At 41.1% G+C, this 22995-nt stretch overlaps 2 protein-coding genes across 6 annotated transcripts in view; one reads left to right on the top strand and one right to left on the bottom strand.

Moving 5' to 3' along the window:
* Positions 1-18: 18 nt before the first annotated feature.
* On the bottom strand, positions 19-6301 carry nrde2 (NRDE-2, necessary for RNA interference, domain containing). The gene is made up of 19 exons (XM_028396467.1): positions 6223-6301; positions 5647-5746; positions 5190-5399; positions 4962-5102; positions 4511-4770; positions 4204-4421; positions 3817-4041; positions 3535-3724; positions 3316-3449; positions 3084-3204; positions 2837-3012; positions 2570-2741; positions 2262-2482; positions 1692-2172; positions 1202-1596; positions 984-1123; positions 665-806; positions 469-540; positions 19-366 (listed from the first exon to the last, which is right to left on the bottom strand). The coding sequence occupies exons 1-19, from the start codon at positions 6281-6283 to the stop codon at positions 241-243; spliced, it is 3585 nt and encodes a 1194-aa protein (XP_028252268.1). The 5' UTR covers positions 6284-6301; the 3' UTR covers positions 19-240.
* Positions 6302-9633: 3332 nt separating this feature from the next.
* The window catches only part of LOC114427241 (apoptosis-stimulating of p53 protein 1-like), a 29633-nt gene continuing 16271 nt past the window's right edge, over positions 9634-22995 (top strand). For 3 of the 5 annotated variants that reach the window (XM_028395146.1, XM_028395148.1, XM_028395145.1), the window contains exons 1-4: positions 14423-14675; positions 17183-17330; positions 18768-18875; positions 20433-20494. In XM_028395146.1, coding sequence (XP_028250947.1) covers positions 14559-14675; positions 17183-17330; positions 18768-18875; positions 20433-20494 — 435 coding nt within the window. In that variant the 5' untranslated portion in view covers positions 14423-14558. Of the gene's footprint in view, positions 10163-14422; positions 14676-17182; positions 17331-18767; positions 18876-20432; positions 20495-21847; positions 21973-22995 lie in introns of those variants that run through there. The other 2 variants (XM_028395147.1, XM_028395149.1) reach the window with 2 other exon arrangements.

The raw sequence follows: 22995 nt of genomic DNA, 5'->3' as shown, positions 1-22995 counted from the left end.
ATTTAAACAGAAGCAGACTTCATAAATGAACCTCATTTTTATTCACAACATTATTTATTAAAATACAATTCTAATAGTTTGCTGTGGTAATTACAACATTTGGTGGATTGTATGCTAAGGACTGCAACTTCTCAGTTCAACTATGTGCATCTTAGTCCTGCCATCCATGTAGTAGTAGTTCAACATGTGGGCTGGTGAGGAGCCATTGAAGTGAACTCCGCTTCTTGAATGAATGTGTGTTCAGTCTTCCAATAGTATATCCAGCTCTTCTAATGGCAGTCTCAGTCGGATTTCCTTCTCTGTCATCAAATCAACAAACTCTTGCAGATGCTCTGGAAAGAGCTGCGCTGCATCCATATACAAGCCCTGATTGGAGAGAGAGGGAGGGAGAGAGAGGGAGTTTCTAGTATGAACAATTTCATTTAGACAGACATCAGAAGATATTACTTTAATATCCGTAACTCTCACCTTTGCCCAGGGCACACTCTGTAATGCCCTATAGAAGATCCCTCTGGCCTTATCCATTTTTCCATCTGACACCTACAATTTCACATTACATACAGAAAGCACATGTCTAAGACTGCTGCAGACATGTATAATGTAAGGATTACTAAAAGTAGCATGACTGACGTATGAAGTGTGTGTAAGATGTTGACTGTCTTACCAAGAAGTGAATATACATTCTCCAAAGTAAAGGACAGTGAGCCCCCATCTCTGTTGCTATGGTGCTTTCAAACAGTCCCCGGATACGGTTGCTCAGGCCATTCTCCGGCAGGATGGGCAACGCATCATTATGGCAACAAGATCTATAATGACAGATGCAACATGTAACACAAATTCATTGATAATTGTGAACCGGTAAATCTTGAGAATATTTTTGGACATTTTGCTAGACAGGGAAACCTTTGATGATGATATTTCATTGTGTTGTTGTGTTTGTTTACACACTCATTGTACACACTCATTGTTTTTATTCATCTTACCTCTGAGTGGCATCCACCACCTGCTTCCTTTGTTGTTCAGCAACAATGGCAAAGAGGCGTGGTATCACACTGCTGCTGTTCCTGGTTACAGAGTGAAAAAAACGACGGGCCTTGCCAGCACTATAGTAACGGTTCTCCACCTGAGAAACCGGGCACATACAGGTCACCATACCCAACAAACTCATCTGGTTCAGTTTATGTTTCAGACCAGGGCTTACCTGTACATACATGCTCCAGAGAGGAGAGCTGTTTGGGCACGCTGAGAGGGCAGAGGTCAGGTTTTGTCTCAGTGTTACTAATGGAAGCACACTGATGCTGCTGTGATACCTTAGCAGCGCTGCTTGCTGCACTGCTATTGCCTCACACTCAGAGGCTAGCCTGTTGACATAGTGCATGTTGGTATGGCTAGACTGGCTTGCTCCAGTTGTGGTTTCTTCATCCCTGTCTGGCTGTGTTTCAGGTGTTAGTGAGTGGTGCAGGTTCTCCATCCTCTCTCTGGCCTGGCTATAGACAGTGCTTGCTGCCTGAATGCTCACAGTGAGGTACTGGAACAGAGCGAAACAGCCAACCAGACCTCTCAACTTCAGCTTCTCTCCTTTCAGGTCTTCATGGCCTGTTAGTGAAATGATAAAAAAAAAGAGATATTAACTACTTAACTACTACTAGCTACAGAAACAACCTCCACGAGATATTTTCAGAAAGAAACACCTTTTCTGTTGGTCTGTAGATTGTGAACATTTTGGTCCAGTGCTGACAAGCTGGCTGTCAGAGCCTGTTCGTAGGATTTCCTTGCTTTAAGGATGGTAACTGGGGAAATGGAGGAGGCTGAGGAGGTTCCTTCTACCAGCCTGGTCAGTATGCACACAGCCTGGGATGCAGTTACATCAGGTAGTTGGCCTCCTTGCTCTTTGGCTCCACTCTCCACTTCCAGCTGGGACCACAGGAGGCACAGCTCACACAGAGTGGGGCTGCTCAGCCCTTTGGTTCCTCCCATCGTTATGGCTGTGGAGAAGATTTTGCGGGCCTCGTCCAGGTTGCCAAGCATCCACTCCAGATGAGCATACTCCCGCCACAGCACCAGTGATGAACGGTTGTCTGGTTCTTTGAGCAGACGCTTGGCGATCCGCTTACTGCTTTTTCCCTGAGTGCGAAGTTGTTTTTTATTGCCGCTATGCAGGCAGCGCAACACCTGACACACAAAGCCAAAAAAAAAATAGGTGCCAAGGTTAGCTTAGACCAACATGATCCAATAACACTAAAACATATACCAACTCCTACCTTGACTTTTTCATATTGAATCCAGCTCAGAGATAAAAAGGTTTGGTGGTGAGGAGGGAGGACAGGCAGTACCGTACTGAACACATTGGTAACAAACTTCTCACCCGGCTTTCCAAGCCCCACCCACTTCCTTGTTCCCTGGAGAGTGGTCATGTGCCCCACAGAGTTAACTCCAGACTCGGGTGGGTCATAGGAGGTCAGAAGAGGCCTGTGCTCTTTACCTGGAGTGAGGCGTGATACTTGTCATTGCCTTCATCTCTTCATTATACACTTGTAGTTGATTAAAATAAAAAAGACGATGTTTTTACCTTGGGTTAGTAGTGAAAGACTCTCCAGAAACCAACCAGGCTCACAGGGGGCGACAGTAAGCACAGAGTTTACAGGCAGCCCCAGAAATGACAGAAAATGCAAAATAAAACTAAGCTGAAGCTCTGGTGAAGACAGACAAATCAGGGATGGGCCGATGTCATCAAACAACACCTGAAATTAGAGAGAGGAACACAGTGCTGGTAATATACTGTGTCTTTAAAGGCTTATTTTTAGCATATTTCAACAGATACATATTGCATCAGCACCTGTCTGTCAGGGTCCTCACAGTCCTCTTCTGACTGGCCTTTGGCTTTGTCAGGTCTCCAGGGCAACCACTGAGCTGCTTCACGAGATGCTTCCAAATCCAGCCAGACTGTCCATCGAGGCTGGCTCTTATCTTTCACTTCCTCTTCCTCCTCCTCCTCCTCCTCTTCCTCTTCCTCTGTGAAAACATTTTCCATTTTTTCCCCTCAAACAAAAGCCTTCCTTGCTTTATGTGTGTGTATATTTTACCTGCACTGGGCTGTAGCCACCCTCCTCGCTCTTGTTGTACCATCCAGGCTTTCCAACCTCTGGCCTCCAGCTCCCCAACTCTGGCTTCCCCACTGTCCCAAAATGGCTCAAAGAACTCAATCTGTACCCACACAGATGTAAAATATAATGCAGCTTTTTAGTAATGTAGTCTTTTATACATATTAACAAGTCTTAAAATTTTCCAAAAACTCATCTGTAGCTGTGTGTGTACCTGCTGCTTCGTTGACAGTTTTCGTACACTGTCAGGTTTAAAGAAAGTGAAGTCAATCATGGCCTGAAACAGAGAAATGGCCTTCTCTGTGTGACCAGACTGACGCAGGAAATGACACTGCTGCGTGAAGATATCTGCATGTAAGAAAGCACAACATAAAATACGTTAGTAGACAAATGATGCAATAAAAGAAAATAAATAAATATAAATGTTATTTACCCAACATGTCCTCCTCGATTCCAGGCAGAGCTGGGTGAGAGACCATGCTGCCGTCCCGCACAGCACTGAGCGTACTTAAACACTTGCCATAGGCAGCATTGACCTTTGACACGGTAAAGTTGCTAAAGTAACTCTGGGTAAAAAGCAGATATTCCTTCCACAAGGGGGCACTGTTTGGATGGAGGAATACCTAAAATGCAACAGATGAAGTGTGAATTAGGATCGTTTAAAAAAAATTGCTCCTTTTTTTGTTTCTTTTTTTACGAAACAATACAAACATACCAGTTTCTTCCATTCTTTAGCCAGTGCTGAGGGCTCCCAGAGCTCTTGGCAGATCTTGAGCCTCTCCAGCTGCAGAGCAATGCAGACAGGGTTGGTGGCTATGGCACGCTCTGCGATGCTTAGCTTTTTCTCCAGGACTGCTTTGTAGGAAGATTTATGACGCTCAGCCATTTCACCACCTTGCTGCTCCTCCTCACCTCCAAACACTGCTGCACTCAGCTCATCCTACAAAGGGAGAAGAGGTAATGAAGTTTAGAAGTTGTATTGCATGGATTATTATTATTATTATTGGATAAATGTTGGTTTACTAAGTTGATTTAGACTTGTACAATTCCCTGATGAGTCAAGCTAAGCAGTTCATTTCACTGTGTAAAGCATTTACCGCACCTGGTATTGTATGAATTGAATCCAGAGTTGTGTGTCTGTTGGATGTTCTCTGAGCCGTCTGTTGAACTCTTCAGTCCTCCCGGCCAAGGGTGTAACACTGTCCTCTGTATGTGTGTCTGGCTTTTGCTGCTCTTGCTGTCCTTTACCTTGTAGCCAGAGGGTTGTGGAGGAGTCATACACTCCAAGGGGATTAGCTGCTGATGTCTGTGTCTGGTCATCTGTAGCCATATATGTAATAGAGCGTTAGTTGTCAACATTACAATAATATTTGCACCAGTGTCCTGTTTGGAATGTGATGGTTCGATACCTGTCTTTCTTCCTTTGTTCTCCTCTTCACCATCATTCAGGTGGAGGAAGGAGGAGGTGGTGATGGCATCAGGGTATTTGGATAACACAGGAAGAGGAGGCTCAGACCTCAGCAGCCGCCGATTGACCACAGAAAAATATCTGTCTGCTCCTTTCTTGCTGTCACTGGCTTTCTGTTTCTTCTTCGTCTCTGAATCTTCCCAGCTGATACCCTGTCTGCGAGTGTCCAGACCCAAAGATGAGGTGCCTCTCCTTTTATAACTGTAACATACACAAGTTTCAACATTTTAGTTGCAATTCTTTCATTAATTTTTCGTTCGTTTTCCTAAGACTCAGGAATCCAGTGGGCATTTTTCATTTTGAGTGAGATATATTTGTAATGCACTGAAGTGGGAGGTGGCTGATGAGACAGAAACTTCAACAAATAAGAAAAAACAAAGTCTAAATATTACCTTGCTACATGTCCTCTGTACAGTGACTTGTAAGTCCAGTTGTTTGGGTCTGATTTGTGGTCTACACAGAATGAATGCGCAGTGGGTGACTGGATGTCATCTAACCAGGAGAAATGAGTTGCTATTGGAGCAGCCTGTTTTCTGCATAAATGTAAACACAAGCATACAAATATGAGTACAGTGCTGCTCTGTATACATGCTCTGTATGATAGCAGTGTTTGTCCATACCCTTCTGCCTCCTTTTCTCTTTTGAGATCACTGGGGTAGATGGTTTCAGAGTCTGATCCACTGCTGTTTGAATATTTCCCACTCTTCTTTTTATGCTTTTTCTTCTTTTTTTTCTTCTTTTCGCTCTTCTTCTTTTTCTTCTTTCTTGGTAGCATATTACACTCTTCCTTATCTCCAGTCTCCTCTCCAGAGCTCAACTCTCTACCAGCACTAGGGGTAATGGGGTTAATACAACATTAAAGTCAAACTTAAATCCTATCACAAGCAAAATTCAAACATTATTTTATGAGTTTAGTCCAAACATTGCATCTTACAGCACTTCTACTACAAAAGCGATTCATTCGTTATTAAGTTCCAAAGTGTTATACAGTATACAACAGTATAAGTACAAATACAGGGGCAGTGCTGCTGCATCCTTAAGCATAGGCAGTAGAATAGAAATCACAAACATTTGTACCTCGTCTCTCTCTTGTTTTCGCTGGTCCTCTCTAAAAACTGACCATGAAGAGAAAGTGCACCCCCACTCTGAAAACTCTTATTGGTCAGCCAATCTAAATCTATAAAGGAAAGTGGACAAAAAAGTGTTACATGCTAATCAAAAGACTCAGGGATACATGTCCTTATAGAACACTGTACTGTATTACAGCTGTGATTTCTCCCTAAATGCTACGTGAAAACATCCAACCATGGTAATGCAAACTAGCTGTCATGAATTACATTACTGAAGACAGGAGGAAGAAGAAGCAGCAAAATACTGGAAAGTAAGGCAGAGTGTACGTAACCAAGAATCGTATATGTTTCCTTTATGTTTGTTACATATACGATTCAAGATCCATTTAAGAGGTAAATTATAGATATGACATTAAGCTAGCTTATGTCATTCAGCTTTAAGCGTAAACCAGACGATGGGACAGATAACAACAAGAAGAATAATAGAGTTTCAGCAGGTGTATTTTTCTCAGAGACTAGCCATAGAGTACTAAGGTGAATATTAATCTATAATAAAACGTTTTTTGCATGAATGACTCATTACCTTTGGAGGAATCTTCAGTTTTGTTACTCGCTACTTCTGCAAAAGCTGGAAACAGCGCCATGATGCTATGTTGCACATAAACAGTCGCGGAAAGATGACGTCACTTAACCGACTCGTTTAAGAAGTTTAAGTGAAATTTTTATTTATGACCGATGGTTCATATTATTAAGTTTGGTTGCCATAGCTTATGGCATTTTATTATTATTATTATTATTATTATTTATTATTATTATTATTATTGTTATTATTATTATTATTATTATTATTATTATTATTATTATTATTATTATTATTATTATTATTATTATTAGTATGTGTGCTTTATCAGTGCTCTGTTAGATAAAAAGATTAGGCAAATAAGTGGCCTGTCCTCAGCATGCTGCTTGTTTTTGTTGGTTTGCACTTAATTTTAGGATCAAATTAATATACAGTGCTCTGAAGACCCTTGGTGGATTCAAATGTTTTTTTTTCGGTAAAGGTAAAGTTTATTTTTAAAATTTGAAAGCCCTTTATGTCATTTAAGTGTGGAGTAGAACGTGTAGCCTTCAATGATTCAGAAGTCAAATTTCACAGAAAAGTGTTTAGTGGTGTCGGTGTTTCAGGCTCCTTGCTAGCCACGTTAGCTAGCTAACATGACTGCAATGACTACAACTCACAACAGTGACAGAGTGATGACATGCGGCTAAACATGTCACCACTGAACAAAGCCCAGAGATGGATGTTGTAGTTTTTTCTAGATAAACATGAGTTTTATTCTGTTTGTCTTAAAATAAACTTAGATGGAGGGATTTAGGCTTAAACTTGTTTATTTTTCTCTCCATGGGCAGCGGGACAGGGAGCTGTGCTTACACACATGCTTATAGTTCAGAGCTGAAACATTGTCTTCCCCTCTTCTTCCTCGGGTTGTCACTGCCATGAGACAGATTACAGATCACCACAAAGTGTTGTGGTCACTTTGATAGCATCTGTGACAAGTGAGGACCACAGAGGGGACAGCTTTCTAAACTATGAAATGAACTGCAACGTTGGATATGAATGAACACAGTCTCCTGACATACAGTATCATCTCTCTCGTAGAGAAGATTGAAGTAAGGCGTCTGCACTTGTAGAGTTTTTCTTGAAGACGTTTCGCTGCTCATCCAAGCAGCTTCATCAGTTCTAACTGTTTGGTGGGGAAACATGGTTTATATGTGGTTACAGACCTCAGTGGGTGGGTCTGGGTAAAACAATAGCACTAAATGTTTCCATAGTTACCTGTGATGTTCTGGCTGACTGGGCCAGGTGTGTCTAACAACTGGCTAACGACTATGAAACTGCCGGAGGGGGACTGGACTCCTCTTTCAAACCACCTTTCCTCCCTGTCTAAAATGTGAACATTGTTGTCCTCAAAGGAGTGTCCTTTGTCTTTGAGGTGGAGATGAACAGCTGAGTCTTGTCCTGAGGAGGTGGCTCTCCTGTGCTGAGCCATTCTTCTGTGGAGTGGTTGTTTAGTTTCTCCAATGTACAGATCAGAGCATTCCTCACTGCACTGGACTGCATATATCACATTGCTGTGTTTCTCCCTGGGAATCTTGTCCTTCGGGTGAACCAGTCTCTGTCTCAGTGTTGTCATAGGTTTGAAATGGACCGGGATGTCATGGTTGTTGAAGATCCTGCTGGTGGGTACAGTTTGTGCTCTGTGCTGCAGGGTCCTGATGACTCCCAGTTTGTGTTCCAGTGGGTGGTGTGAATCAAACAACAGGTACTGGTCCGTGTGGGTGGGTTTCCTGTACACTTCCACATTGAGGCTCCTGTCCTCCTCAATATGTACTGTGCAGTCCAAGAAGGCCAGATTGTTATCCTTGGTGTCCTCCCGAGTGAACTTGATGTTGTTGTCCACTGCGTTGATGTGTTCTGTGAACCGTTCCACTTTGTTGGTCTTGATTTTGACCCAGGTGTCATCCACATATCTAAACCAGTGTGTGGGGGTGGTTCCAGGAAAGGAACTCAGGGCTCTTCTCTCCACTTCTTCCATATAGAGGTTGGCCACAATAGGAGACACAGGTGATCCCACTCAAGGAGAGAACCAACCTCACGCCAGACCACATCTGTGACCTGCTGGACCTCTGCCTGACCACCACTTTTTTCCCACAGTATTTTTCCATTCACAGCCTGATGCAGAATTCCCATAACAATCAGTTTACCACTTGTTAAACTGACATATCCAAATCAAAGCACGTAACAATTTAGCATGCTATACTTTCTGTGTTCATGGGAAATGTGTTTATCATAAACAGGTCTTCAAGAAAAACTCTGCAAGTCCAGACGCCTTGCTTCAATCTTCTCTATGTATGATGACCTGGATGACTGAGAATCTTCATCAACATATTGTCTCTCTCTGTTTACAGTCCAAGGGTGTGTCGTAGGTTGTGGTTGGAGATGAACTATGACTGGAAAAAGCTGTGCCCCCCCCCCGACCTTCAGCAACCTATCAGACTAGATCCACCCTAAAGACAAAAATGCAGAGCAACTGGAGGAAAGAACTGTACACAGTAATCAGAGAATACCTATAATGAAATAAGATATCTTTTCCTCCTTTCCTTCCAGCCTCAGATCGAGCACAGAGGCAGCTGCGAGGGGACCCTGGAACTGAACCTCCATTGCCTTTACCATGGTGAAGGAGCTGCAGAGGTGGGGGCTTTTCAGGGGGAGAACAGGGTGGTGAGGATACCTCAGACATATTTGTTAAAACTTGTCCAAGCTAAGCTGTTTTTCTGGGTCCGTTTACTGCAGTTTTATTCACACGTTAAAGCTTTGCTTGTCTGCCCCCTTGTGGCTATAATGAGGAACTACAGTATGTACAGGATTGTGTAGAGTCCGTTACATGTGATGTATTGTCACGCAGAGTGACCTCACCTTGTTGAGGTGAGCTGTTTTTAAACAGAGACACACTTTAAATGCATTTTTAAGATATGGAATCACTCCTGTGCTTTTTTCAGTGGATGATGTAGATGCACTCTGATCACTGCACCTTTGTTTGGATGGTTGAAGACTTTATCTGTCCTGCAGATGAGTGTCATGAGCACCAGGATCTATGTTAGAGTGTCACTATGTAGGATTGTTATTATTTTATGGCGTTACTAAAAAAATATGTGGATGGTATAACTCATTATTATTATTATTATTATTATTATTATTATTATTATTATTATTACTTTGCGCTGAGGAAGTAGAGACTCAGCGACCCCTGATTATTGACTTGGACTGCAACCTAAAACTTGTCTGATGCTCATACAGCCGAAAGGGGGCGCCATTACACAAACTTACATTAATTAACATGCTAGAAAACAGGACAGTCGTAATAGTTTCGCCACATATTTTTACTACGTGCTTTACAGAACCTATATTCTATTGACTGCGAGGAAGAGGAGGAGGAGGAGGAGGAGAAGCAAGGGGAGGAGGAGGCCGAGGGCAGATGGGAAGGATGATCGGGAGTGTGACCCACTTCACCCCGCAGACCAAACCGGAGGACCGCCCGCTGCGGATCAAAAGATGCAATCAGTGACATTTTAATAATGAGCCTGCGACTTCCTGTTTATGATAAACATCCTGTAGCATGTCTTCTGTGTGTTTAAAACAGCAGAACGAGAGAGAGAGAGAGAGAGAGAGAGAGAGAGTGTGTGTGTGTGTGTGCGCGAGTGTGTGAGAGAGAGAGAGGAAGGAAGAGGGAGGGATTGACAGAGGAAAGTAGGAGCTGGAGTTTTTGATTTTTCAAGCATCTGGATATCTGACTGGACTCGCGCGGAGCGAAGAAGACGAGGAGGAAGAAGAAGGGTTCATGGAAAAGTACCTGAAAGCATAATAAAAGAAAGAAAAACACACTCAAAGAGAGAGAAGGAAGGCAGAGGAGAAAGTTCTTCTTCTGACAGGACCTCCGGACTGACCCGCAGGAATGTTGCCGGTGAGTTTTCATTCATCAAACAGGATGTGCCTCTAACAACCGGTTTTTGCTAATGAGAAGTTTGAATTAATAGATTTTTAAATATGTATCATACATTTCATTAGTGTTAAATACAATTTTGCCAAACTACAAAAAAATACATATTTTATAGATAAAGACTGCACCATTAGCTAAGCCAGGCGTTAGCGTTTAGCGGGACTACTTTATCTGCCATTTTATCTTTATAAGACGACTTAAGTTATGTCTACTGTCTTTTTATGTGGTATAAAAAACATTTTAAGCCTTTAGGGCATGTGGCTCTATTGGTCTTAGCTAAGGCTAACCGTATGTACAATATTTCTTCAAGCCCTGTTCTTAAGAAGTCAGTGAGGGAGTGTACACTAAACTTTTCAGCAAACTTATTACATCTGGTGATCAGGCAGATGTTTAGACATCAAAGTCATGAGGTTGGATGCTAACAAATGGGCTGGTCTAATATGTGGTGCTGTACAACATTTGTATTAGGGAGGCTTTTATTTTGAAGAACTTATTTTCTGCTGCCTGTACAGTGTAGATGTAGAATGTGTGCATGTGTGAAGCAAACTCTAAGACGGTTGCATAAATAACATGCATACCTTGCTGCATATGTTGTGCTCATCCACAAGTAGTTAAGTTGTTTTCATAGCTGGCATTAATTCTGGCACTAATGAACACTGTGAAGCACACACAGTACAAAAAAACAATATCAGAAACATCTGAAAAGTTAAATTGTTGAATTACTGTAAACATTACTATTCCTCTTCTACCTCTGTTGCTTCTCATCTGTCTTTATCACTCTCTCTTTCACACACACACACACACAGAGTCAGAAAACACTACACTTCTTTGTGGCCGGGCTGGGCCGCTGTCAGCTGCAGACAATACACTGAAGATATAGAGATGTGTTTACTGCACAGAGAGAGCAGCAGACTGAGAGAAACAGAAACACAGAGACTTCTACTTTGACCTTTGACCTCATGCTTAGTGTCTGGCTGGTGTCTTTACTCTTTGATCCTTAATTCATGAAGTTTTGCTTGTGTCATTGACAATGCACTGTTTATGGCTCTGTAACTTCCAGTCCCTGTGACAGTATTTTGCCTTAAGGTGCTATCAACAATCCTGTTTGATCGTGCAGACTGCAGATGGGAATGTATTGACTTTGAAAGTATTTTCCACCCAGGCAGCTGTTCTCATGGCTTTGCCCTCATGTTCCCAAACAGGGGGCAGCTCACAAGATTGATTTACCAAGTGCATAACAGAGTGCGATATCATCCGAAATGTTGAGCAGCCAACACATTTCCCATGAATACAGAAAGTATAGCATGCTAAATTGTTACGTGCTTTGATTTGGATATGTCAGTTTAACAAGTGGTAAACTGATTGTTATGGGAATTCTGCATCAGGCTGTGAATGGAAAAAATACTGTGGGAAAAGACTAAAAGACTAAAAATATTGAATAAACAAGATTATGTTTCAAATGGAACACAATATGTGAAAAAGATTTTGTGCTAAAGTTGTACATTTAGTTGGTATTGCAGTTAGAAATGTCAGCAGGATTTATGTATTAGCTGCTCCAAAGTATTAGCTGTTTTGCTAATTGTAAGTATTAGCATTTTCACTTTCATTATTTCTTTGTCTTTTGCAGAATCTGGACTAATTTCTATGTCATTCAGGAAGTTTGTTTTGGAGAAAATGTAGAGATACCGGATATGTATAGAGAAAAAACACAGTAGAAAATCCATGAAAATAAATAATATACAGGCATACAGTAGGAGGTACAGTGTACTGGCTCCCAAGTGTAAGGACTGTTTCCTTCTCAGTGAGCTGGAAGCTCGTGTTTAACTGGTCACATGCAGTTCCTATAGAGACGGCACTGACTGATTTGTGTGTGTGTTTGGGTGTGGGCAACGGGAGCTGGGGTGTCTGGAACGCAAATCACCTTCAGCTGTCACTGTGGTCTACTGCACACACTCACAAGCCCGGGACGGGTAGACAGTGTGACTTTAGGGTTAATATCTCTCTCTCTCTGCTTGTTTTCATTCATAAAATGAAAGATTTTTTTGATGAACATGGGGATTAAAACCCATAACTAGCCTCTCCTCACTGAGTGCTACCACACAGCTGATGTTTTATTTTAGAGTGTAAATGTCTCCACTTTATTAGCAGGTATCAGTTGAAGCTGCCTTCCTAGAGGGACAGAATAGTTGAGCTATTTCTTGAGCTATCTCCTCAGCGTGCAATACCTCATTAATTTTGGTTGATGCTCTGATCATATTCAAAACTGCTACAACACATCCATCCAGAATCACTTAAAGCTAAAGCCACCCTTATTATATCAGCATTACATGCAACACATTAACACTCTAAAAAAGAGCTGTCACAGCGGTGCCACAAACTTTTTTTTTTTACAAATGTGTCTATTTGTCCACTGAGTGGACAGCTGGGAGCAGCTGATGAGCATTCTGTTGGACACAGTTCTAACAGACTCTGTGTGTGCATTTTGTCTTGAAAGGTGGTTTGTTTAAATTGTGAACTGACATCATTGTTTTAAAAGTGTGTGTGTGAGTGTGAGAGAGAGACTTACTATCCCAGTTATGTGGTTGTATTGTATGTAGTGGGTAGACGTACAGTTCACACACACACACACGATATCAGCACATCTTAGTGAGCACTGATAATAACAAATAAACATAGCTTTGATATATATGATGCATCTGATTATGACTTTACATTGAGTGTTGCTTGATATAACAATTTATTGAGTACATTTTATTTGTAGTATTCTGGATTGTGATTTTTTAAGTACAAGTTATAGCTGAGTACCAGGACTGCAGGCAGCAGCTGCAAAGGATTATGGGACGTAAATATCAGTCAAATCCACAATGCTGAAGATTTATGAGTGTATTTGTGTAAGCGGGAGTCTGCAGAGCAGTGAATGGGGTTGTTGTTATAGTTGTTCTTCTGATGAGTTTATTTAGTATACTCAGTATTTAGCAGATACACAGTGTATGTCTCCCTCTCTTTTCCCCTGATCTGTCCATTGATTTCCTGCCAGCTCCAATAGATGCAGTGGAGATGATGGAGGGTATCTGTGTGTGTTTGAGCACATGCACCCAACATGTGACCTTGTGTGACAGAGAGAGGGAGAGGAGCACAGCTCTTCTGCCAATGTACCTTCTGTGTCCTGTCTGTGTGTAACAGTGCAGTCATGCTGCTGTATATCAGTGTAGCTTCTCTAATCTCTGCCCTCCAGCAATACCACTGCTGGTGCTGGACAGCATCACTCCACACCACAGTTAAAACAGTACAGATATTCTCATATATTCATGCTCATTTTTTTAGGCACCTTCCTCATATACCTCCCCTTTCATTGTTCCTTTACAATATCACAGTTAACTTATCAGACATTAGAACTACTGTAGTTACAATAAGTACATCCAAACTAAAAACCATGAGAGTACAGTAAATAGTAAATAAAGTGGCACAATGATTTTTAAGTGTCGTGCCATTAATGACTTTGTAAGTCAGGGCATCAGTCTTGACCCTCAGTGACCTGACTGGCTCCGGCTCTGCTGCACTCAAGGCTAAAAAAAAAGGTTTGGGCATCAGACTGTCTGGGGCTTTTTTAATGCTTGACTACTCAGCTAATAACTACCACTAGAAAGTAATATTGCTCAGAAGAGTTTCCTTCAAGTTTTTTGTCACAGTGAAAGACTTCACTAGGATGTAAGAGAACTCTAAAGCAAGTTTTGTAAAAGTAGGTCCAGCCCATATCTAGTGATGATGCATTACATTGCTGCTGATTTTTTTGAGAGTTTTTAACTCCAAATTGTAAGAAAAATGTTCATCTACTGAGTGAATTGTTAAATTATACATTTAAAGTCTGAATATGTTACAGCTGGAGCTTTATATGACCTTTTCAATAAAGTATTTGCACCCTGAAGCCGATGAAGCAGACAGAGAAGGACTTTTATGGCCCCACAAAGCAAAAGTACCTCTTTAATATTAGAGGACAATTGTGGGTTTGTAATAAAAGCTAAATTTAGCTCAGAGTCACAGTCTACTCCTACTAACAGGCATGGAAAGTGTCCACATTCTCTGTCTTATCTCCCATCATCCTCTCCTCACCCTCTCTCCTCACATTTACTGAAAGCCGACTCCCTCCCTCCTCCCTCAGTGACACACTCTTATATTTGTATTCCCTGCCCTGGTGGATGCACACACACACTCACACACACGTTTCAAACACACGCTCACCTCCAAAGGCACCAGTGTCTCTTTGTGACACTGCTAATTATCTCTCCATATATTGCGGTCTCTGTTAACACACACATGCACACACACACTGCTGTGTGTGCTTTTGGTCGATGGTTTTCCAATGAGGCGTTTTTTGGGGCTGGTGTTGGAGCGACTGGTGGTTCTGTCTAAAAACCTCAAATTGAACCAATGCAGGAATCTGAAGAAGAAGCACAAATCAAGGAAAAGCAAAGTAAGGGTGAGTGAGAGACAGAAAATATTAGCCCCGTTTTTATTTATATGTAAGAACAATTAGTCAAATAGCATGTCCCCGAAAAATGTACTTGCACCAGTGCTTTGTTTTCTCTTAGTAGTACCAACACAGTTGTACAAGTTATTATTACACTGTACTTATGTCAGGAAAGCCGTTGGAGTTCACTGTAGCTCAGTAGTAGATTATAGCAGAAGAAGGAACCAGTTGCAGCCGACAGAATGCACACTCTGCCATCCAGCCTCCTAACCTCAGAAATTCACATGCTGTGTTGAAATGTCTAACTAACTAATAACATGACCATTGACATGTTTTCTGTAGTAGACAGGCTAACTTTGAATTACACTCCTGACCTACTCCTCTCTCTTGCTCTCTTTTTACCTCTAATGCCCAAAATATCCGGAGTCCCTCCATTCAGCACCAGAGGCATTTCAGGAACCACAACTCAATCTGCTTCTATGTGTGTGTCAGAGAGAGAGAGAGATAGAGAGTCCCGCTCACTGAGCTCATTATATGAGCTCTAGTGCGCACTAATGATTTTATGGGCCATCACATACTGTATTTGGTAAATTCATAATTTAAGTTTAGGTTCTGGTTTATTTTGAGCATACAATAAAAATGGACATGCTCAATTTTACCATAGTTTGGTAAAGTAGAAAATAGTTATGTTACCTATTATTTTAAACTATTTTGTCTCCTTTTTTTAATTTTCTTTGATATGTTTAGTCTGCTTTTGACCTATATACACAGGTCTATCTATAGAGTGACTGTGTGGCCGTATTGGAAGTTCACAGTAAGTGTGAACAGATTATGTTCCTAAACACAGGATAACGGTATACTTGGCTCACCTCTGTGTTATTTTTGACTAAAAGCTCATCACCTCACATTCTCAACATTTACCATATGCTCCGTAATTTACAAATAATCTGTGGCAGTTCTTTAAGTGACTGCAGAGAATTCTGTGAGGACTGTGAGGATTTCATAAATGTTTATCTATAATGATTGTTCTCAGTCTTTATTGGTCTACTCATATGTTTAACAGTATAACAGGTTACACAGCTCAAGGAAATGCATACAAACAGCAACAAGAATGTACAACATTTAGAAGAGCCATGATCAATCACACATGTATATCTGTATTGAGTTATAACTAAAGAACTGTCCATGCAGGTGTTTTTTTAATGAATTGTGAATATTCCGATGGCAAAAACACTGTATGATGTGATTATAACACACTCCTTCTATGTAACAAATGATGCTTTTGACCTCATGAGACGTTACAGCCCTTGTGAGAGCATGATTAGCCCGCTTTAAATGGTTTGTTGGATAGAATAAACCCCTGCTGTGTTTGCAGGATTTTAGGGTTTGCTTGTACATGTGTGAGTTAGTACATGCTTGTTTGTGTGTACCTAATCCAAGCTTTAGAGAATGCATTCCCGCTCAGTCTGTCTGCATGCCACCAGAGATTACTTGACATGATCTGGGACAGGTGTGTAGAATAACGTGGATTAGTGTACAGTGTATATTTTGAGTGCTCGTGTCTGTGTACATGCATCCAGGCCAGTGGCATGTCTACAGAAAATAGAGAGAAGAAGAAGAAGCGACACTCAGATTAAAAGCGTATCTGTATCTGTGTGCTGTGGCGTGTCTGTACGCTCCTATCCCAGATTACCCTAAATTTATTTTTCAACTGCTGACAGACTATCTGACATGACATCACCAGTGACATCACCAGTGATAACACAGGATGTCCTTTTATGATTGCTGTTTTAATCTTTAGGCTGCAGAATTGAGAGGATTTGATAACAAAATGATTTCAGGGGGGTTTTACTGCCCCGCTTGTGTTTTTAAATTATTTATTGCTTTTTTTTCAGATATGCAAATATTAATTTATCAAAACCTAACAGGAAAACAGTTGGCACATTTATATTGCTCATTACCTTGTTGGTCTCAGCAACTGGAGAAACTTGACCATTTGACTTTTGAGTAAAAGTTTTGTTTGTTTTTTTTTGTCTTGAGCCAAGAGAGAATTGTGTGTCTGTGTGTATACAAGCAGCTATTGATAGGCAGTTAAAGCTAGGGTCAATATTTTGTTGAGTCAGATGGATGACTATATCATGTCTCTGAGAGCAGTTGCTGTTCAACACTGTCTGCTACATTTCCTTGGCCAGATGTATTGATCACCTTCTCATATTGAGCATTGGAGTCACAATTCAGCCACACTTTACTGAAATGTCTAATTGTGGATTAAATCTTGACTCTGGACTTTTATCTGAGCAATGTCACACTAACAAGCCAGCTTAACACTTAAATGTGACAAGTTTTTCATTAATTGTTATCACTAAAAGATTATTTTTGTTACCCAGTAGATAGGTAAGTAATTAATCAGGCTTTGAAACTGAGTTATCTGATCCATCTGATATTTAGTTTTCAGAGTTCTTTGGCTTTTGTCTTATTCAATATTATGAGTGGCCTGTTTGTTTCTGTGGTTTCAGGTGATCCTAACGGTTTACCTCAATGACACCCAGCAGATGCTAACTGAGGTCCCGGTTACTCCAGCAACCAGAGTGATTGACGTGGTCGAGTATTGCAAGGAGGCCGGCGAGGGAGAGTGTCACCTAGCTGAAGTATGGAAAGGCCATGGTAAGTCATTGGACCATCACCACTAAACTGATAAAATGAGCAATAAAGACTACTATATTATGACGTTCATAAAAGCCATTATACATATACAGATAGGATGGACAAAGTAACATTTGGGGCTAAGAGGATTATCATTCTTTCTCAGAAAGAATTTATCTGTGATAAATGTGATGGACCTAAGCAGATGACCTGTACTGCAGAGATAGTGGCATATTTGCTCCTTCAGTCACACAATTTTAGAATGTTTTTGTATTAATATTGTCTGCTTTCAATAGCCAGTCCTAAATCTCTACTCTATAACTCATCAATGTTTATATAATTACAGTTGGCAGCCTCCATGGTTATAATCTGGTATAATATGAGAGGATAATCACTGTGTGACTCTGGCCTAGATTGCTTGCATTGAAGCCAATTTATAAACAAACCTACTATATGGTGACCAAAGCTTGTGAAATCAATAGAGTGCTAAGTGCCTCTTGTATATACCGTATGCCATTGTAAGCTTCAATAGACCAGTCCATCACATGCAGCTACTCAAAGCCGTTGTCTCCATTAAAGCACGGCCCACATTCATTCAATCATAGTTGTCGGCTAGGAGACAGACATAACAACACAGTGTGTTTGTGTAGCGCTGTGGTGTGAAAGCGAGGTCTGACAGGCTATAAATGGCTCTAATACTATACTGTTTCTTAGAGGGTGACACTGTAAAGCAGCATGGTATAAATTGTGTGTCAAAGTGTTTGCCGTGGGTTGAGAGGCCATGCCTCAAGGGCACTACTGGTGCCTGTGTGTGTTTGTGTGTGTGGCATTGTGTCACTTGTGTCTCTATATGTGTGCATTCAGCTTTGATGGATGGGTGCATCTTACTGTAAGTGTTTTTGTTTTGTTTTTTGAAAACACTTCTATGCTTTGACCTTTCTTTGGAAAGATATAGATATATATATGTTCAGAGTTTTAAATGGCTGTTTTTCTGAGTTCACCCAATGATGTTATGTCTTTAAGAGACATATCTGCAAGTGGGCTTTATGACCTCATAACCTGTTTCGAAGCCAGTCCTTGTTCATAGACAGCTTAAACATGTGGGATGTGGGATCTTGATGAGGTTTTGATGTAAGTAAACCTTTGAAAAGGAAAATACTTCATGGATAGAGATGTCAGTTTTTATTTTTCACATATTACTCTAAGCAGAGAGATTAGAGCTCTGAGAGATTAGAGAAACATTAAAGATGTGGAGCAGGAAGTGGGAAATTGTGCTGTTTAGTGAAAGAAAGTTCTTATTTTTGAACACATATGTAGATGTTTGAAGATGATTGAAGAGTAAGGATGAACAGATGTTCATCCTTACTCTTCAATGTGACACACACACACACACGCACAACCACACAACCATTAGTAGGATCTCTGTCAACCATGTTCTCACCCTGTGTCTTTTCTCAGAGCGAGTTCTCCCTCAGGAGTTGTTATTGTTGGATCTCCTTCAGCAGTGGGGAGCCAGGAGGCCAGAAGTCATCTTCTACCTCAGACACTGCTCCCCCTGGCCACAAGGTACAGCAAAACAAACACATGTGCATGAAATCAGAAAATATAATAAATGTTCTTAACCATAGAAAATTCTGTTTAGGTAAACAGAATGAATTAGTGTCAGTGTCAGTGGTACGTAGAGGTTTAGAGGTGAGGTCAGAGACTTGGTCAGTAATTAGCCAGATAAGATGATTAGAGTTACATAATAGGGTGGGGGGTGTGGCAGCAAGGGGACGAGCACAGAAAAATGCTGCAGAAATGTCAGATAATGTTTGGCAAAGCAGCTGTTTTAAATTGTTCAGTGCCATGAAAACAACTCTGTCACACTTCTGCAGCAAAAAAGCTGAATGAAAGAGTGATTGTGTAAAGATAGGAGCAGCGCTGCTGCTGTAAACACATCACTGTGCTGTAGCACCGCTGTGTTTCTGTGTCTGAGTTCGCTCCCCGCTGGGACGGGACAACCTCACCACCTGCTGGTCTGTTCCTTTTCTATCCTTAGCTCATTAAACATAATTACCATTCATTCCAATCTCATTATTATCATATGCTTGTGAACTGTGAAGTGCATTCTGCATAATCAATTACTCACTTTTTTTTTTAGCTTAGCTGACTCAGAGGGCCCATTAATCCCAAGTTTTTTGTGTGTTTTTAGATTTTTTTCATTCATCAACTTATATTAATGTTAATAATACTCTGATTCTTTTACCTATCAAAGTTCTACCAGCACGAAACAGATTCCCGACCCTGTCATCCAGTTGCACTTATAAGTCTGGAGATCTATAATAAGTTTATGAGCAGCAGGGTAAGATCTGGAGTAGGATAAAAAGAGCAGCAGCTCATTTGATTGCCTGCAGTGCAGATAAGAGGCTGCTGCCCCCCCTCTGTCTGTACCACACACATGCTTTTGAACTGTCATTGCTGACATGTAGCGACAGTAAGAGCAACATCAACTGTGCTTTTAAGGGACAGGCTGGCGGATGTAGCAACCAATCTGTCCCTGCACTTCTGCTGCCAACTTGTGTTTGGCTCCTCATCTAATATCATAAAACAGCATCTTAAACTAGCCAGTGGCTTTTCCAAGGACCAGAGTATCACATTACCCTAATGTATTACCTCCCTCCAAAGCTAATTTAACATCATCTGCCCTTTCTAGCTTAGTGAAGGTGGCTGTGGCCCGTTTGCACCTCCCACACATTGACATCACTTCTTCTTGGAGGCTTCAGTGCTGAATCTGCACTGCTGTCCTCTATCCCCAAATTATGAGTGGAGAGCAAACTGTTCTCACTGGAATAAAACAGAATTGATTAACTGATCTATACTTACGCAAGCCGATGATGCAATTCTCCCTGTTTATATTAAGTAATCTTGTTTATTAAATATTAGGAAATACATATTTGGAATATTTGTCTGACAAGACACACACAGATGGTTGATCAAGGCCATGGTACTGCCTCTATGTGTGTATGTATGTCACTCACATATCTACCAGGTCATAAACTCCACTTGCCCCGGTCTATTTTAAAGTGATTTTTTTTCTAATATTCTTGCTCACGTTTCTTTTTATTATTCATTTATATGCAGGGAGTCAGCAGCCTTTGGAGCAGAGCTGGACCACAGAGGCTACAGAGAGTGCTAATGACCGGGTAGGTGGACACACACACAGACACACACACACACTTTTCTGCTGTACTGCACTGAGAGAGCAGGGCGGTCTGTGTTATGCACTTCCAGTTGGCTCAACCTCAACATCCAGGGTTACTTCCTCTGTTGAGGATACAGACAACTGTGTATTCTTTAGGAGTGGGAACTGAAGCCTGTTGACCATTATGTCCAGAACACCAGTAGCTTTAAGGTTAATGCCATGTTCACACATGTTAAATTTTAAGGTACAGTCAAATTTGATTAGATTAGCTGAGCAAAAAGACTGAAAAGAGAGAGAAACTGCTAGATGGGCTCTGTCCAAAGGAAATCCCTGTATCTAAATTCATCCTTTGAAGGCCATCTTTGAAGACTGATTGCATTAGTCTGTGACTTTAGAAGCAGTAGAGTCTACTTTTAGATGTTAACCTGAAAAAGTAGCAACATTTCCTGACAGCTCGCAAGGCCTCATTCAGCAGAGTTTTTGTAATGATCCTGAATCACAGAGGTTGTCAGGAAATATTGTTTAGCAAAAAAATTCTAAAGAAAAGGGATTATTCTAGCCCATTGATTATTATAGTACTTCAGAGCTTTAGAAATCTAGATTTTGAATGGTGTTTGGATCTTTAAATTCAAAGTACTCAAATGAAACCCTCTGAAAACTTTTGTGAATATAGTACCCTGCTCATGTGAGATATGTTTTCAATTCATACACAATTACTGTCCACATTTGTGTGGATGTATTTGTCTGTGTGTGTAGTCTAGCGGATTAGCCCACGGATTAGTGACAGTGATGATTATACTGCTCCACCAGTAAGGCCATGTGAACACACAGACGCTCACTCACTACAGTCTATTGATACACCATATAATTACCATATATATTTGTATTTACAGAGAGGAAAAAAGCAAGGGGTAATTAGGCTTTTGTCACCAGCCTGAATCACTCCTGTTTGCTGTCCATGTTTTGTTTCGCTAGCTTGCTTTATCCTGTTATCTTCCCCACACAATATTGAGTCATATAGTTAAAAGAGCAGCTGACCTCATGCTAGGAGGTTTTTATTTGTCACTAACAGCTATTTTCAACCAATGTTAGCCATTGTGTTTAACCCCAGACTAGACGTTTGCATTGTAGTCCTCTGGCCTCGGTTAGCCAGTCACCATCTATGTTTTTGTGTATACGTGTGTAGGGCTGTGTTGGTCAGTGTGCTGGTTAGTCAGCCAGCATGTGTGTGTCTGTGTCTGTGTTTGTGAGTGTGTGTGCTGGTCAGTCAGTGAAGGTAGGATTAGCTTGGTCCCATGACATAACCAGGCTAAGAGGATTGTTAGCTAGCCAAACAGCTCCTCCTCCCTCTTCCCCTCTTCCTCTCACCTCATAGACTCCTTCACACTTGTCTTGAGGTGTCCGGCTTTCTTCGTCCTCTACCTTTAAGCTTTATTTTAAGCTTGAAAAAATCTCAGTTTGAGACACAGGAGTGCGGGGGTGAGTTTTGAAAATGTATTTCTTTGTTTTTCATGTGGGTTCATGTCTATGGTGGATACATTTGTGTAAATACAAACACATTTTGCTTTTTACTCACATCGGCACATCATAAATAGTAGAAATATCAAGAAATGTAGCAAAGACTTTTGAATAGTATGTGTTTGTCTCCTACACTTTAAACTAAGATAACCTTTAACACACACACATTAGCTGTTTGTCGGGATGGGACTTTTGGCCATGTCTTTGTGTGTGTGTGTTTGTGCATGTGTGTGTGTTACAGAACCAGAGCACAGTGTGGAGTACATCTTGTGAAAACTGTACGCTCTGTGCAGGCTGGGTGTGGTTTCTTTTGACCACGTGTCTTTGGGCTTGGCAGTTATTTTGTCTGTGTGTGTGTGCGGGTATGAGTGCATGTATCAGCCTTACTTTGGGATGTGGATGACTCCAAGTTAGGGTGTGACTCTTAGCACTGTATAATCATATCCAAAAGGTCTCAGTTGCTTACTTACTCCCACACAAACACACACCAGATGTAGTTTCTTGTCACAGAGTTGACAGTGATGACAGTTGTGTGTGTGTGAGAGGCAGGGAAAGGGATTATTTTAGTGTGCAGTATTTTGAGATTTCCTATTTACTAATCACAGTAATTCATCTGGGATAAACCTCATCTGTAAACGGCTGTATGTTTTTAGAACACAGCACACAGAGATTCAGAGTGAGATTTTACAGAGGTATATTCTCAGTGCATTCTATTCGCAATCTAGCTTTGACAGTGTCCTTCTCCTCACACACACTCTCTCATAAACCTGGCCCCTGACCTCAGAACAACCACAGGGACTTTCACACACTTTGAGCACAAGTTTGTTGATCCAACTATGTGTAACTCTACCCCATCCAGCTGTTTGTCAGAGCAATGCTAAGCGATATATTAAGAAGTCAGGTGTGTCTGTGTCCATTTGCACTTGACAAAACACATATGTCAGAGGTTGTGTTGATATAGATTAAGGTGAATATTTTCAGTGT

The sequence above is a fragment of the Parambassis ranga genome, chromosome 22, assembly GCF_900634625.1.
Source record: "Parambassis ranga chromosome 22, fParRan2.1, whole genome shotgun sequence".
NCBI classification, from domain to species: Eukaryota; Metazoa; Chordata; class Actinopteri; family Ambassidae; genus Parambassis; species Parambassis ranga.
This window is presented reverse-complemented; position numbering and strand designations above follow the sequence as displayed.